Below are 18,647 nucleotides of genomic sequence, written 5' to 3'. Positions count from 1 at the left end.
AGTTGCTGAGTGCTCCAAGAGTCCATTTTCCTACACAGACACTCAACTGTGTGGCAAGAACAGAGGAAGAACTAAAGTGTTCAAAGGTTGAATTACTTGCAAAAGATCTCTCAGTGAGGGGCAAAGCAGTCTTTGAACCCAGTCTTATCTAACCACATAGCTCTTTTAATGAGTAGGTAAGATTCCTTTTTCCCTGTCCCCTAAAGCCTCCGTTGATGGTGGAGCAATTTATTTGATGGCAATATCTAAAGTACCACCTACCCTTGATTCTCGAACAGGGATATCACTTAGCAGTGTAGGGCAACCACTAGCAAGTGAGTAGGGAGATTTGGGTCTCTGAAGCCCTTCCCTTAATCCTACTCTCTCTTCTTCACTCTGTTGTTTCATTTACTTCTTAATGTCTTTGTTCCTTCAAGATGCTACAACAAACTACAACAGACACAGACACAGACACAGACACACACACACACACACACACACACACACACACACACACACACACACTTCATTTCTCATAGCCATGGAGGTTGAGGACCCCTGTTGAAGGTGTCGGGAGATCTGTGTAAGGACATGGATCTCTCTGAGGGTCCTGATGCCAACCTTTTGACTCCCACAAATCCCACTCCTTAGGACTGGCGTTTCAACACAGAGCTTGTCAGGTGACACAAACGTGAAGACTATAACACTTCTTTACTTCCCTTCTGCCTTCTTCTATCTGCTCATACATTTTTTTCAGCCATGTATTGATGGCTTTGATGCAGCATCAGTATTAAGACATCTTCTGGTATTGCATGCCTCCCCAGCTGTGGGCTATCCAAGAGCTGGCCATGGAGAGAGCTGAACCTGCAGAGAAGCAGCCCTTCTCAATTGGTTAACACAAAATATTGAAACTGAATAAGCAAAGAAGGGAGTTTCCATTTATAAAATATCTTCTAGTTTTTAGCTTCTTGGGTCCGGGGTGGGAGTGTATCCCTATTTTCCCAGCACCTGAGAGATAGAGGCAAGCAAATCACTGCAAGTTCAAGGTCACTCTGGTCTACACAGCAAGTTTGAGGGCAGCCACTGTGGTACATAGAGAGATCCTGTCTCAACAAACAAGCTAAAACAAAAACCAAACGTAAGTCCTTCAAATCACAAGTAGAAATGAAATCCATTGGAAAATCCTGACTTACTGGAAATCTCATGTAGGGTTTTGTTGTTGTTGTTGTTGTTGTTGTTTTGTTTTTTGTTTTTGTTCTTGTTGTTGTTTAGCTTGCTTCCTTTGGTTTTGTTGAGATGGGTTTTTTTTACCATGTAGCCCATGCTGTGTTGTAACTTACTGTGTAACCCAGACTGGCTTCAGCTCACAATCCTCCCACCCTTTACTTTCTAAGTTTTGGAATTACGAATGTGAACTGGCCTGCTCAGCTAAATGCTTCTCTTTTTGACAGAGGGCAGCTTGGGTTTGTAACCATGAGTTCATGGGTAAGACATCCCCAATCACACTGTGGTCGTATTTGAACATCTGCACTAAGAATATAAGCGTTTCTTCTAGCTGAATCATTCCACCCCACCCCCCCAGATCATTGATGCGCACTGAAGAAGGAGTCGCTGTCCTCAGATACTGCCTCCTTCCATGCCAAGAACTCACTTCTCACCATGAAGCTGCTGTTTCTTCTTTTTCTCCTTCTTGTATGTTTTACTCAGATAGGATCGGGTAAGCTGTGAACTCACCTGGATGGGTGAGATGGTCAATGACTTTGGAGCCTGGAATAAACTAAACAAATCCATAGTTCAATCATGAAATGAAATATATACTAGTAGTATATGACATAGTTATAAGAAACATAATGTATGACATGGCTATAAGAAGCATAACATATCTGGTCCTTGGTGCTTGTCAACTAAACGGAATCAGATTCGTCTAGAATAAGAGCCTCTAGGTATGTCTGCGGAGGGTTTGTCTTGATTACTTTAATTGATATGGGAAGAACCATGTGCTTCCTGGGCAATAGATCCTGGACTATATCTGAGTGGAGGATGTCAGCTGAGCATTAACACACATGCATTTACCCCCTCTGCTTCATGACATCGATACAACACAGCCAACTCCCTGAAGTTCCTGTCAACATGACTTCACTGTGAGCTAAAATGAAGGCTGTCTCCCTTAAGTTGCTTTTGTTATAGTGATAGGGAAGACAGTGTGTAGAAATGCTTCACTTTACAAAGAGAAGAAACTAAGAAGGTGTGTAGAAATGTTTCACTTTACAAACACTGGGAAACTTAAAGAATTTTTTTTACCCTTTGTACTCATTTTAGTTTTATTAAGTTTGTCATCTTGTTACTTTTTTTCCTTTTTTTTTCTTTATTATTATGTGTTTTAATTTTACACATCAGCCATTGGTTCCCCTGTCCTCCCCCCTCCCGCACCCACCCCTCCATTCCCATGTCCTCCAGGACCAAGACACCCCTGGAGATTCATTTAAACCTGGTAGATTCAGTACTGGAAGGTCCTGTCACCTCCTTCCAGGCTGAGCAGATGTCCCTGTGTAAGCCCAAGGTTCCAAACAGCCAGCTCATGCACTAAGGATAGGTCCTGGTCCCACAGATTGGGTGGCTCCCAAACAGTTCAAGCTATTCAATTGTCTCACTTATCCAGATGGCCTGATCCAGCTGGGGGGCTCCACAGCTTTTGGCTCATAATTCATGTGCTTCCATTCGTTTGGCTATTTGTCCCTGTGCTTTTTGCAATCTTGGAATCAACAATTCACGCTCTTGCAGTCCCTTCTCTTTCTCGACAGTTGGACACCTGGAGCTCCACCTGGGGCCTGGCTGAGGATCTCTGCATCCACTTCCATCAGTTATTTTTAAAAGACTTCCCTGAGGTCTTCTACTGGTAATAACTAGTAATTGTGACAGACAACAGTTTCAATGTGTCCTTCAGGTTACAAATCACTTCCACATGAATGAAAACAGCACCAACACAAATAGTAACAATGGCAAATGATCATGACAACTTTCTCTTCCCAAATATCACTTTTTAAAAATTCAAATATTAATTCTTATTTTATTTTGAATTTTTTAAACTTTATTATTTTAAAAAGCCTTGCTAATAAGTGAAAACATCACACATCAATATTAAAGAGACCCAAGATCGAGACAACTCAGTAGGCTTGCTACAGTTAGACGAAGAATTTAGAACAGACGCTGTGGAGCCTTGCTACAGTTAAATGAGGCATTCAGAACAGAAGCTGTGGAGCCTTGCTGTACAGTTAGACAAGGCGTTCAGAACAGAAGCTGTGGAGCTTCACACTCAATCGTACACTGTCAGGATTGAATATATTTCATGCACTTAGTCATTACTGAAACCAAAGAACACACAACAGGATTAGAATAAAAAAAAATTGTATCCTCTTCATGTCTCTCTCTACACCTGCATCCAGTCCTTTCTCATCTCATTATACTCCGTCTTGTTTGTGTATTCATGTTACCACACCCACATGTACACTTCTTCACACACACACACATACACACACAAACACAGATAGATTCTGCATAAGAGAGAGATCATATGTATTTTTTTCTTTGTAAGATTGTATCTCAATTAACATTATATATTTTAAGTTGATCCATTTTCCTGAAAATTTTTAGATTTCATTTTTATTACCTTTAAATATTATGTCCATGGAGGAGGCATTAGATTCGCCTAACCTAGAATTACAGGTCATTGTAAGCAGCCTGATGTTGGGAATCAAACATGTATATTCTAAAGAATGGTTAGTGTTTTTAACTGCCAAGCCATCTTTCTAATCCCTAAATACCTCCTTTTTTTGGAGATGAGGATTGAACCCAGGGCCTTGTGCTTGCTAGGCAAGTGCTCCACCTCTGAGCTAAATACCCAACCAAAAACCTCCCTTTTTAGACAGATTTTTCAGATATTATGAGCTCTGGCTGGCCAGGAACTCACTATGTAGACCACACTGGTCTCAAACTCAAATCTCCCTGCCTCCTGAATGCTAGGATTGAAGATGTACATCACCATGATACAACACAGGCTTCCAACATAAGGCAGCTACTTTATTCTTTGCAGTGATAGTTATAGAGTGGGTATTTTATAGCTGTCATGTAGGTATGACATAATTTGCTTCAAGCCAGAGATTATACATGGTGAAATTCACAAGTAAAAATAGTTCAGTTCTGCAAATAATACTATTAAATGCCCAACAATCTTAGATAATAAGTTTATTTATTATGCTATAAATAACAAAGATTGATTTTTGGTATGAATATGGCCCATGCAATGTTTGAGGTGTGTTTATTCTAATAGCATAATTCTTACCTCCCTGAAAATTCAGATTTAGTGAAGCAGTCTCATTTTTACCTGGTGATCTTGTATGGAGAAACATATGTGCCCAGCCTTGACATCTTAAGAACAAAGGGATTTCATCCCCTCGCTGAGGTGCAAATCCGCTCAGGCCACAGAGGTGCTTTGCTCACTGCAATCCAAGCTCACAAAACAGCCACCACCATGGGTGTTGCTGCTGCCCACTGAAAAAGGGAAGAGTATCCAAGGAGTTTCACACTAATAGTTAGGAACTGGAGCCCCAAGAAGGCATCCTTTCTGTTCAAAGTACACTGGCTGGGCTCATAGCTATGTGTACTTAGGCAAAAGATAAGAGCATCATATTTTTGTGTTGAGACAATAGAGAGCCAGACCAATTTTTGAACACCCTAATAGAAGAGACAGGGGGAAGGGGATATGGAAAGATAATTGATAGCATATAGATGATAACTGGATGATGGGTACATTCACTGATGATAGATATGCTTGTGGAGGTGACTATGACAGTAGCGTATATCTGCATCTGCATGTTTATTTTTGTTTTCTTTCTATAGTGGCAAGATAGCTAGATTTAGAACCAAAGTCTCTTATTCCCAGTTGCTGTGCTCTCCATCAGAACATAGCACCTCAAAAACATAGGCTTTGATAGAAACAATACTCAGCATTTACTCATGGCTGTCTTTCATTCTTTGGTTTTCTTGATTTTTGGACATAATGCAGGTTCTCTCTATTCCCTAACTCTCTCTATGGCTTCAGATCTTCCTAGCTTAATTCACTGTGACATAGGACAGTTGACACTGGTTATGTGCCATGGCATATCATGTATGAAATCATATACACCACACCAAACACAGGAGATACAGCATTCAACCCCAGAAGCACACCTCTTCTGTCATTCACTGGCTGTGTATAGCCTGATATTTGTTGCACACTAGTCAAGTTTTGCACTGTCTAGGAGGAAGGCACTTTAGGAAGGCTTTATAAAGGACATGTGCAAGGAAGTGAATTACACTCAGATTTTTGAGACAAAGTTAGTCATGGGAGGTGTTTTCTCTGATCCAAGCAGCTTCACATGAAAATGAAACTTAAGTTACAGGCACCAAAGGCTTTCAGATGGAACAGGAAGAAAAAAACAAAAAAACAGGCTTTGGTGACTCATGGCCTCAGCAACCACAAGTCACCTCTGTCTTTGTCATAAAGCAACCACAGAGAGTAAGTGAGTAAGCATGGCTGTCTTCCAGCTGTCTCGATCAACAACAACACTAGAATGTGAACTTCATACATTATCAAATGAGCTCCCTCATCTAATTTTCTTTGTAAAGTCTGCCAGTGAGAAAATGGTTACCACCTCAGGTGACACACAAGCCATCAGAAAGTTAGTGTGGGTCTTGTGGACTGGTTTTCGCACCCTTGCTAGGTACAATAAATTATAGCATCTTTGTTTTGATGAAGCTTTGTTTCTTCACCGATTCTCTCCCCTTTCCCTACAGGGCACAGAGGAAATTTGAGATTTCGTCAATGTGAGAAAATGGGTGGCATGTGCAAGAATCAAAAAACCCATGGGTGCTCCATCCTGCCTGCAGAATGCAAAAGTCGATACAAACACTGCTGTAGGCTTTAATGGCAGCTCACTGACATGTGAGATTCAGCGTGAGAGTAGGCACCTGCTCTGATTTCCAAGTAATAAAGACATCATAATGCACATGTACTCTTCCCAAGATATAAATTTTAGATGGAATGCCAGTAAACTTGAAAAGGGAGAATGTGGTGGTGGTGGGTTTGTGGTCCAGTGTTTCCAGGTTCTTAGCCTCTTATTCAAGAAATGAAAGGCTCACCCAGATTTGCAAACATAGCAAGGAAATTTTGCTGAAAGTTTGGGGCTAAAAGCAAGGGAGGTTGATATTGAAATTTCTGCTTCCTGTCTGCCTTTCTCATCTCAGTGAAAGTAAGTACTTAATTTGAGGAAAACCTAAACCAGAAAATCTGTGGAATTGAAACAGAAGGCTGAGCAAACTTGTCAATGAGACTCAAAGTTGAAACAGTTAATGTGGTGATTTGAAAGGGGATAGCCCCTGTTGGATCATAGTTTGAATGCTTGGTCCCCAGTTAGTGGAACTGTTTGGAAAGGATTGGGGAGTGTGACCTTGTTAGGAGCATCTCAGGGGGAAGGGCTTCGAGGTTACAAAATACCACAAGGCCCAGTCTCATCTTGCCCTACATCCTGCCTATAATTTGTGAATCTTGTGCTCCAGAACGATGCCTGCTCTCCTGCTGCTGAGCTCCCGACCATGATGATCATAGACTAACCTCTGAAACCATAAACAAGCCCCCAGTCCAGTGTCCAGTGATTTCTTCTATAAGTTGCCTTGGTCGTGGCATTTTCACAGCAATGGAGCAGTGACTAAGACAATGATTAAATGAACACTGTAAAGTTGAGATGACGTCAGCAGTGACCGTCTTGACAAACCCTTAGGAAACTGCAGAGCTGCCTCCGAGAAACTAACCTCAACCTTTCTTCTCAAGAGATGTCTCATTAAACAGGAAGTCACTGATACATTAAAGTAGGCAGAGGTTTCAGAATATGTCCAGTGCCCCCAAATATTAGAGAATAAATCTAAGGACACAGTCAGTAATGATTGACCTGATTTCTTTTGTCACTGTGTGTATGTGTGTGTGTCTGTGTGTCTGTGTGTCTGTGTGTCTGTGTGTGTGTAAGTCAGAGGCTGGTTGAGGCATCTTCCTCTGACACTCTCCATTTCAGCTAAACTGGCTGGCTAGTGAGCCCTGGAGAACCTGCCCCTCTGACTTTGCCTAATCGTGAGGTTACAAGAACCGGTCACTAGATCTAGCTTTTACATGGATCTAGTGATTCAAACTCAGGGCTTCACAATTGTACAACAGGAATATCTATTCCACTGAGCCATCTCCCCCTTAGTAAAAATTATCTTCTATAACTCAGAACTATGCTCTGCCTCATGACCTCATGCCCTTTACCCCAGAGCATTAAGAACTCATCAATGCTCCACATCCTCTCCAGCATAAGCTGTCTTCTGTGTTTTTGATGTTAGCCATTATGACAGGTGTAAGGTGGTATCTCAGAGTTGTCTTGATTTGCATTTCCTGGATAATTAGGGATGTTGAGAAATTTCTTAAATGACTTTCAGCCATTTGAACTTCCTCTGTTGAGAATTCTCTGTTTAGTTCTATAGCCCATTTCTTAATTGGACAATTGGGCATTTTGATGTCTAATTTATGGAGTTCTTTATATATTCTGCATATCAACCCTCTGTCAGATGTGGGGTTGGTGAAGACCTTTTCCCATTCTGTAGGCTGTCGCTTTGTCTTGTTGACCATGTCCTTTGCTCTACAAAAGCTTCCCAGTTTCAACAGGTCCCATTGATTGATTGTTTCTCTCAGTGTCTGTGCTACTGGTGTTATATTTAGAAAGTGATCTCCAGTGCCAATGCGTTCAAGAGTACTTCCTACTTTCTCTTCTATCAGGTTCAGAGTAACTGGATTTATGTTGAGGTCTTTGATCCACTTGGACTTAAGTTTTGTGCACAGTGACAGATATGGATCTATTTGCAGCCTTCTACACATTGACACCCAGTTATGCCAGCACCATTTGTTGAAGATGCTTTCTTTTTTCCATTGTACATTTTTGGCTTCTCTGTCAAAAATTATATGTTCATAGGTGTTCGGGTTAATGTCAGGGTCTTCAATTCAATGTGGAGCAATGGGAACTCTCCTCCACTGCTGGTGGGAATGCAAGCTTGCACAGCCACTTTGGAAATCAATGTGGCACTTCCTTAGAAAATTGGGAATCCATCTCCCCCAAGACTCAGCTATAGCACTCTTGGGCATATACCCAAGGAATGCTCAATCATACCACAAGGGCATTTGCTCAGCTATGTTCATATCAGCATTGTTTATAATAGCCAGAACCTGGAAACAACCCAGATGCCCTTCAACTGAAGAATGGATAAAGAAAATGTGTTACATATACACCAAATGGAGCATTACTCAGCAGAGAAAAACAATGACATCATGAGGTTTGCAGGCAAATGGATGGATCTAGAAAAAATCATCCTGAGTGAGGTAACCCAGACTCAGAAAGACAAACAAGGTATGTATTCACTCATAGGAGGATACTAGATGTAAAACAAAGATGACTAGACTGCTACACAACTCCAGGGAGGCTACCTAGAAAACGGGACCCTAGGAAAGACACAGGGATCGCCCAATGACAGAGAAATGGATGAGATCTACATGAACAACCTGGACAACAGTGGGAGTAATGAAGAGCAAGTTTTGAGGGAAAGAGAGCTTAGGGGAGCAGGAGTTCCCAGCTGGATCAAGAAGAGAAAGAGAGAACAAGGAATAACAGACCATGATAAATGAAGACCACATGAGAACAGGAAGAAGCAAAGTGCTAGAGAGGTCCCCAGAAATCCACAATTATATATCCTCTGTAGACTACTGGCAGTGGTGGAGACAAAGCCTGATCTGACCTAGTCTGGTGATCAGATGGCCGAACACCCTAAAGGTCATGCTGGAACTCTCATCCAATAACTGATGGAAGTGGATGCAGAGATCCTTGGCCAGGCCCTGTGGGGCTCCAGGAGTCCAATTGTCAAGAAAGAGGAGGGGCTGTAAGAGTGTGAATTGTTGAGACCAAGATTAGAAAAGCACAGGGACAAATAGCCAAACTAATGGTAACACATGAATTATGAACTAATAGCTGTTGAGCCCCCAACTGGATCAGGCCCTCTGGATAAGTGAGACAATTGAATAGCTTGAACTGTTTGGGAGGCACCCAGGGAGTGGGATCCAGACCTATCCTTAGTGCATGAGCTGGCTGTTTGGAACCTTGGGCTTCCACAGGGACACATTGCTCAGCCTGGAAGGAGGGGACTGGACCTGCCTGTACTGAATCCACCAGGTTGAATTGAATCCCTAGGGGAGTCTTGGCCCTGGAGGAAATGGGGATGGAGGGGAAGGGCTAGGGAGAAAGTATGGGTGGGGGCAGGATGGGGGAGGACAGGGGAACCCATGGCTGATGTGTAAAGTTAAAACACAAATATAATAAATAAAAAAAGGAGAGAAAAAAAAAACAAGAACTCATCAATGGGCTGGGCGGTGGTGGAGCATGCCTTTAATCCCAGCACCCAGGAGGCAGAGCCAGGCAGATCTTTGTGAGTTCAAAGCTAGCCCGGCCTACAGAGCGAGATCCAGGAAAGGCACAAAGCTACACAGAGAAAACCTGTCTCAAAAAACAAAACAAAGAACTCATCAATGATTACCAGCATGGTTTGTGAACAGCTCTGGGGTGCCCACTCTTCATAATCTGGGGACAGTAAGAAAACATTCCACCCTCTAAAAGCCCAGTGATGCCACAAAGAAGATGGAGTAGCAGAGGTCAATGCAGTGATCTAGATTCAAGTTTGGCATGGCTAAGAGTAGGGGACATGAGAATTGAATACACAACTAAGATGTTTTTAACCTCATAGATCTATGGCAGTCCTGTGATGCTGTTAAAATGGACATAGGAGGGCAGTTTATCAGGATGGCTACAAGCGAAGCCCCCTCAGGCTGTACCTCAAACCTCTGGCTGACTTTCATTGCCCTCTTTTTTGTTTCCCTCCACAACTGGAAAGTGTGCTCTCATCTCCAATGCACTGCTGTGCCTTTTCCATGTCTAACTTGGGTCCACACCTTGAGTGTTGATGTTCAAGAGGACAATAATCTTCCTCCCCACCCAATATTCTCTGCTACTGCTGTGTTCTCACAGATTAGTACTATTAATCTGCTACACAAGATGAGTCCCAGTGTCTCTTAAATAACCACCTCCTGCCTAAATCACACTCTAAAACTAAAGAAACTGCAATTTCCTGGAAGTGTCCATTATTCAGCAAGTCAAAAGTTAAAGTCTTCCTCCAAGATTCCACATCTCTAAGGATCAATCCCTCTATGCTGTCATTTCCTGTGTATCTTTTATTTTCCTCTTATTTTTCTTAAACAGGGTCTCGTGGCCTGGGTTGGCTTCAAACTACTCAGTTGAGGATGATCTTAAACCTCCTAATCCACTGTGTCCACCTCCCAAGTACTGAGATTACTGTCATGTTCAACCATGTTTGGCTCTTTACTAAGCCCAGCTACAAGCCATTGGCACTGCCTTAATCCACACCCTGAATCCCCAAATAGTTCCACTGAAGTTGTGTAATATACTGACTTGTATGCTTCTACCTTCTGTCTTCCAATCCCTCTCCACATCACTAAAAATTCTTCAGTGTTACTTTATAGTATAAAAGATAAATGCATTTAGCTTAGCATCCAAAATTCTCCAAATGTCAGCTATTCCTTTGCAAGTTTTGTCTCTCATGTTTTAGTACCTAAAGTTCCTCAAGTTATGGTGGGGGAATCATAGTTATGGCATGAAAGCCATACATATTTTTTCTTCACAACAGAAATTATTTAAATGACTTCAACTTTGCCTGGATAGTCCTTAACACTCAAGATTCTGGTCTGGCATGACATACCCGTAGATAACTTTGATCTACCAATGTATACAGTTTCTATGCCTGTAAGTTTCTTATTAAAGCTGATCTTGGATTATAACTCCAAATCACTAATACCATTCTGATACAGAGAAAGTGATCAATGGTTGTTTAAAAATTAGTAAATAAATGAAGATAATGACACACAGGGTCTTGGTGTTCTGATATATTTCAGGAAGGACAGGAAATGTACGTTCCTCAGGTCATGGTTCTCACACAGCAGAAGCTCCTGCCAGGGCACAACCCTGGCATTCGAGTACAATTTGTTTTCCTCCTCAGGCACACACTTATGTGAGAGTCACAGTAATGGTAATCATGATCTGCAGAAGGAAAATAAGTTGTTTTAGGTAGAAACTCTCAAGCTCCCTGTGCCGGAATTGATACCATCCAGTAGGATCAGAAACCCACAAACTCACTGTTGATGAAGGTGTCTTCCTTCTGTACTGAATTTTTCCACTCAGTCTCTCCTTCTAGTTTACAGCCTTTAGGAGCTAGTTATAAATTAAGGTATTTGTGTTATAATTTGAAGGGTAAGAATCTTCAAATATCCCTATAGGGCCAGAATATCATGGAATTTGTATATTTACCACTGGAGCTCTTCCATGGAACTGCTCAAAATGCTATTTTGAAGCAATGTATTAAGATCTTATGCTTTCCTCTTCTCAGGACAGGACAACATTAAGAATATAATACAATATCTTGTTTCCAAAAAGGATTGTATTGACACAGATATTAAAATGTATGAAGATATATGATATGCCCCAAACTTTTTGAGATATCAACAACACTCCAAAACCTATACTCAATTTCCGGGTTTATAAAACCATGCTTTTATAAAATGTGTTGTAGGGAAAATGAGACTGCAGATCTAAATTAATTTTTAGAGCAAAGAACTCAGAAGGACAGACACAATCTTAGGTGGATATTTCCTAAGTAAAATAACTTGCACCTTACTCATAGTTGGATCTGGCTTCTTGCCTGCCTCTCATCTGGAAGAAAAGGAAAGCTCATACTGAGTGCAGCAGCTACAGTGTTCCATGTGGTCTGGCTTGTCTATTATGAACCATCAGCAGAGGCTACCAACTCCAGAACTCACACAGCAGATGTCCCAGAGGTGACTCACCAGCTTCCTCAGAGTAGCTTTCTGGGCTATGACCATCCTACGTGAAAACCAACACCAGGGCTGAATGCAAGATCTACCCATCCCATGTCATCCTATCCTGGCCTCAGCCCTATTTCCATGGACCAGTTTGGTACCATTCTATCCATACACTGAAAGGGAAGTGATTAGAACTATATAGCAGAGACACTTCACATGTGTCTATTGTGGGATCCTGTGTCATCAACAGTCCAGTGTAACTAAGAAATTTTGTAACATTCCCCTGCTCTTCCTGGGCCCAACTCACATCTACCTAAATGCTGCAGGCAGGTGTCTCTTCATGGAAACAGCTGAGCGCTCTCCTTATTCCTCCACAGGAAAGTCCCTCATAGTTTACCATCTACTTGACTGAAAATTAGCTCAACAAGGAAACTGAGTCAGGATCACTGTTTTGAGTGACACAACATTATGACTTATTCCCAGTAGGTCATTCATTGTTAATAAACTACTGCTATATAAAAGGACAGAAGAAGGACCATGGATGAAGGAGAGAACTGCTCCAATCTGTTCCCAACTTCCGAGCTCATTGTCTATTGGTCTTCCGAATTAGTATCCTGTAAATCACAATGAATCTTTAACAGGAAGATATGGGAAGTAAATATTTGTTTTTATGTGTTTATATAAAGGGCTAATAATGGGAGGAAAGGATCTGAGAGCAGGAAGACTAGGGTGTGGATAACACCTAACTTGCTGCAGGAGACAAGGTCCAAATTCTCAGTTACCTCCCAAATTGGAATCAAAGTTCTTTGAAACCCTTTAAGCTCCTCTGTGACCCACAGCCCCACACCATGATGTAAGGTAGACACTAGGTTGAAAGTTAAACCTGTCTCCCCTTCATCCTACCCCTGGTACTCTTTTCTCAAGGTAGGGAACACAATTGTCTAAGTTTCCTCCAAAATGCCGAGGCTCCAATAGTGTGGGTGTCTTTTTCTAAAAAGCTCTAAGATTTGTCTTCCTGACTTTACAGCCAGACCTTAAACATGATGTCTCCAGATCGTGGCTAATGGTGAAGATTGCTTATTCAAATTCACATCAATAGAGGGACAATAAGAGAGTCAGTAGAATTGTTGAGAAAAGTCCCCTCCTCTCTTCTTCCTAGGTTTTATCATTTCTTCACAGTTCAAGGTTAGTGTGAAAACATGATTTGATAAGACTTTCCCTTTAACACCTTTCTACCTTACACTAGTTATTGCTCCCTAAAAGCATCCTTAGGGAAGTTGAACTCATTGGAACTCAGATAAGAAGATGCTAAGGAGGGCTTACCTGCCATGACTTGAGAGAGAAAGAGGACGGCAGAGATGAGAAGGTAAAGTAGTTTCATGACACCAACTTCAGGGGAAAAGGCCTTCAAGTGCCTGGACAAGATAAACAATGACAATGTTAAACAAATATAATGTCCTTTTTTACAGGTTTAATCAGCACAACTGAATGTTGAAGAAATGTCCAATTGTGTCAGTAATGCCAGTTAAAACATACAGACAGTGAATAATCATGATTCAAACAACACTTCACAACATTTGATACATAGCTGAGGGTATTTCTTTTCTTAGCACCTAATGGATCAAGGATTAGGAAAGAACAGAAACAAAGGTAGTAAAAATGAAAATGACAAAGTCGATCTGTCCTATGAAAAACCTCGGTTACTTCGTGGTACTGTGTTTAGTAGCTATTATGATCCCCTCCCTTAACTCAAAATCTATTTCCACAATTATCAGAGTATTGACCAAATGCCTGAAGAGAATAAAAATCTTTGCTTACCTCTTAATATCTTCCTTCTGGGGTTTCTTTCCTCTTAGGATACAGTTATTCATGTCTCCAAAAATATATGATATCCACATCACACCCAGCCACTGCTGGCTCCCTTCCATTTGTTCTCAGCAAGGGCTGGCCCTACCCACCTGGACCAATGAGAACTGTCAAGTACTCCTGGGATGACCCTGCTGATTCAGGTCTCTCTTCAGATGATGGTGGAGTCCCATGATGGACAGAACCTTATGTTTCTTGGCCCTTGAACTGCTAAACCTAATAGTCCTTGGGAACATGAAAATTGAGGGGCTTTCCTCAATGAATCATTTTAAGAAGTGCCTTGGGAAGTGGCTTACTCAAAATTTTTGTATCTTTTCCTCTTCTATCTTGATTAATTATCCATTTTCTTCATTTATATATTAGTAATATATTGTAATTTTTCATATAGATAAAAGGAAATATTACTCTTACAGCATGTAGGTGTTGATGCTAATTGCAAGGAATTAAGAGAAAATGAATTTAGAAGTATTGATTATGGTGATAAGGCTTGTGTATTGTGAAACCAAAACTACATTCAGCAATGTGCCTCTGGGCACTGGGTTTTTCACTATATTACATAGCTTAACTATTTCACAATGATTGTCTTTCAGCGTCAAGACCTTACCAGTAATAACTTTCTGTAGACTAGTGACTGTTTGGAAGACAACCATCTTTAATCCAGAAAAAAGGGGGAAAGCTAAAAACCAACTCTACTCTTTCCCATAAATGTTGCTGTTTGAAACAGTAACTGTTCATAAAGTATTTATAGCAAAAACGTAGTTTCTTTATTATTTGTAACCACTTAACTATTTCTGAATTTATTTTAATTATGATAAACAGACCATCTAAGAAATTAAAGCAATTTAGAGTCTTCAAAAGTTTTTAAAAGAATAAGAAGTCATGAGGTTTAAACGTTGGATAACATAATCAAAATATATTATATACATTTATGACATTGTCAAAGGACAAAATGCAGTGTATAAATGTATTGAATTTTCAAAAAACTATTTATTCTTTTAAATATTGTTTTATATATTCTTTTAAATATTCTTAAATGTTAACAAGGAAGCACATATAAAGATTTCCCTAACAAAAACATAGCTGGGAGGATTTGTCACACAAGATGTGCTAAAGAGAGTTCTTCAAAGTGAAATGAAAATAATTAAACATGGAAGGGTATGAAAGAATAGCTGGTAAGGTCAATTCACAGAAAAATACAGATGACTATCATAACAGAATAGTGACAGGCAAGTCAGCTTTAATTTTAGGGTAAAAATTAAAAGACTAAAATATTGAAACTATAACTACAGGAATGTTCATGGAAGCACAATATAAAAATACATAAATTGTAAAATCAGTAGCACCAAGTGTAATACAGAGAAGTCCAAAAGTGTAGATCTTAGAACACATTTTAAGTTTAACTGTTATCAGATTAAACTAGACAGTTAATTACTATATGGTTTTTTTTTTCAAATTTCTCAACACATTTTATTTATTTTTTTATTAAGAAATTTTTTTCATTTATTTTACACACCAATAACAGATTCCCCTGTTCCCTCCTCCTGTCCCTGCCCAGCCTCCCCCCAACCTACCCCCTGATCCCCCACACACACAAGAAGGCAAGGCCTTCCATTGGGGAGGCACATCCAGTAGAGGTAAGTCCATGTCCTTCCCCCTGCCTCAAGGCTGCATGAGGTGTCCCATCATAGGGAGTGGGCTCCACAAAGCCCACTCATGCACCAGGGATGGATTCTGATTCTACTGCCAGGGACCCCCCCAAGCAAATCAAGCTACACAATTATCTGGCCATGCAGAGGCCCTAGTCCAGTCCCATGTAGGCTCTAAAGCCATTGATCCAACTTTCATGAGTTCCCACTAGTTTGGTTTGGTCATCTCTGCAGGTTTCCCCATCATGATCTTGATGCACTTGCTCATAGAATCCCTCCTCTCTCTCTCTCTCTCTCTCTCTCTCTCTCTCTCTCTCTCTCTGTCTCTCTCTGTCTCTCTCTGTCTCTGTCTCTCTCTCTGTCTCTCTCTCTGTCTCTCTCTGTCTCTCTCTGTCTCTCTCTGTCTCTCTCTCTCTCTCTCTCTCTCTCTCTCTCTCTGTCTCTGTCTCTCCTACTGGACTCATGGAGCTCTGCCTGGTTGGTTTTTGGCTGTGGATCTCTGCATCTGCTTGGAGAAAAGCTCTGTGATGACAGTAAGGGTATTCACAATCAGATCACTGGGGCAAGCCAGTTCAGTTCAGGCACACCCTCCACTATTTCTAGTAGTCCCAGCTGAGGTCATCCTTGGGGATTCCTGGCAACTTCCCTAGCATTGTGTTTTTCTCTGTCCCCATGATATCTCCCTCCATCATGACATCTCTCTCATTGCTTTCCTACTCCATCCCTGTTCCAGCTGTCTATCCCATTCCCTTATGTTCTCATCCCCCATCCCCTACTCTCCATTGCCCACCCCTCACTCCCAGTTCACTCATGGAGATATCATCTACTTCCCCTTCGCAGGGTGAGCCATGCATCCCTCTTTAGATCTTCCTTGTCAGCTACTTTCTCTGGAGTTGTGGGTTGTCTGGTTATCCTTTGCTTTACTTCTAGTATCCACTTATGAGTGGGTACATACCATGTTTGTCCTTCTGAGTCTGGGTTACCTCACTCAGGATGGTATTTTCTAGTTCCATCCAATTGTAAATTTCGTAATGTCATTGTTTTTCTCTGCTGAGTAGTACTCCATTGTGTATATGTACCACATTTTCTTAATCTATTCTTCAGTTGAGGGGCATCTAGGTTGTTTTCAGGTTCTGGCTATTTACAGATAATACAGCTATGAACATAGCTGAGCATGTGTCTCTGTGGTATGATTGAGCATTCCTTGGGTATATGCCCAAGAGTGGTATGCTGGGTCTTGAGGAAGATTGATTCCCAGTTTTCTGAGAAACAACCACACTGATTTCCAAAGTGGCTGTACAAGTTCACAGTCCCACCAACAATGGAGGAATGTTCCCCTTGCTCCACATCTTCTTCAACATAAGCTGTCTTCGGTGTTTTTGATCTTAGCCATTCTGACAGGTGTAAGATGGTATCTCAGTGTCATTTTGATCTGCATTTCCCTAATGGCTAAGGATGCTGAGCAGTTCATTAAATGTCTTTCAGCCATTTGAGATTCTTTCTTTGAGAATTCTCTGTTTATTTCTATAGCCCGTTTTTTTTTATTATTGAATTGGGTATTATTTTGATGTCTAGTTTCTTGAGTTCTTTATAAATTTTGGAGATCAGCCCTCTGTCAGATGTGGGTTTGGTGAAAATCTTTTCCCATTCTGTAGGCTGTCATTTTGACTTATTTACTGTGTCCTTTGCCTTACAGAGGCTTCTCAGTTTCAGGAGGTCCCATTTATTAATTATTGTTCTCAGTGTCTGTGCTACTGGTGTTATATTTAGGAAGTGGTTTCTTGTGCCAATACATTCAAGACTACTTCCTGCTTTCTCTTCTATCAGATTCAGTGTAACTTGTTTTATATTGAGGTCTTGAATCCATTTGGACTTGAGTTTTGTGCATGGCAATAGATATGGATCTATTTGAATCTTCTACATATTGATATCCAGTTATGCCAGCATCATTTGTTGAAGATGCTTTCTTTTTTCCATTTTACAGTTTTGGCTTCTTTGTCAAAAATTAGGTGTTCATAGGTGTGTGGGCTAATGTCAGGGTCTTCAATTTGATTCCATTCGTCCACATGTGAGAAATATCATCCTTTACAATAGCCACAAATAATAAAAAATACCTTGGAGTATCTTTAACTGAGCAAGAGAAAGATCTTATGACAAGAACTTTAAGTCCCTGAAGAAAGAAATTGAAGAAGATATCAGAAAATGGAACTATTTCCCAGGCTCAGAGATAGGTAGGATTAACATAGTAAAAATGGCAATCTCACCAAAAGCAATCTACAGATTCAATGCAATCTCCATCAAAATCCCAGCACAATTCCTCACAGACCTAGAAAGAACAACACTCAACTTCATTTGGAAAAACAGGAAACCCAGGATAGCTAAAAGAATCCTGTACAACAAAGCCACCTCTGGAGGCATCACCATCTCTGACATCAAGCTCTACTGTAGAGCTACAGTAATAAAAACAGTTTGTTACTGACATAAAAACCAGCTATATGGTATTTTGTGTAAGTCTTATAACTACAAATAAAATATTTCAAAAATATGCATTAACAAGAAGTAATTAAAGCCATATGGCTGGAGTTACAGGCAGTTCTGAGCCACCTGACATGGGTGCTTATGAACCCAACTTGAGTCCTCACAGCTGAGTCCTCTCTCCAGCCCCCAGCTCTCTTGCTCTTTCTTAAGGTTTACTGTTCTTCATTTGTTACCTGTTTGTTCATGACTTCTTACTGAAGCTTGTGTGTGTTTGTGTGTGTGTGTGTGTGTGTGTGTGTGTGTGTGTGTGTGTGTGTGTGTGTGTAGTTAGGCCAAATCCCTTAACATATTCTTTAGCAGACAATCTCTGGACTCATACCTTCTTTGCAAGTTCATGTTTGTGCATGCTTTGCTACTAGCTGCCACTTTCCCCTCCAGAGCAGAGCACAGACTCACACCACACTATGTCCACTAAGTTGTGGGATCTCCTCTTTGCTGGGTTCTGCTGGTGAAGAGTGGCTACTTTGGTCTCTCTTCTTTTTTCGTAAATTTTGTGGTTTAAAATCAGTATGTCAAGGTTAAAATTTCTTTCTCCTGTTCTCTTTAGGTGCATCATATCTGTGCACCACTGTCTTTAAACAGCAACTCCAAATGCCAATCACTGTATTTTCAAACGTTGC

At 40.9% G+C, this 18,647-nt stretch overlaps 1 protein-coding gene across 1 annotated transcript; it reads left to right on the top strand.

Annotated features, from left to right (window-relative positions):
- Positions 1–1,638: 1,638 nt before the first annotated feature.
- On the top strand, positions 1,639–5,942 carry LOC118597725 (beta-defensin 33-like). Its single transcript, XM_036209408.1, has 2 exons — positions 1,639–1,696; positions 5,812–5,942. Exons 1-2 carry the CDS (start codon positions 1,639–1,641, stop codon positions 5,940–5,942), a joined length of 189 nt encoding a protein of 62 aa, XP_036065301.1.
- The last annotated feature ends 12,705 nt before the right edge of the window (positions 5,943–18,647 follow it).

The sequence above is a fragment of the Onychomys torridus genome, chromosome 17 (assembly GCF_903995425.1).
Source record: "Onychomys torridus chromosome 17, mOncTor1.1, whole genome shotgun sequence".
NCBI lineage: Eukaryota > Metazoa > Chordata > Mammalia > Rodentia > Cricetidae > Onychomys > Onychomys torridus.
This window is presented reverse-complemented; position numbering and strand designations above follow the sequence as displayed.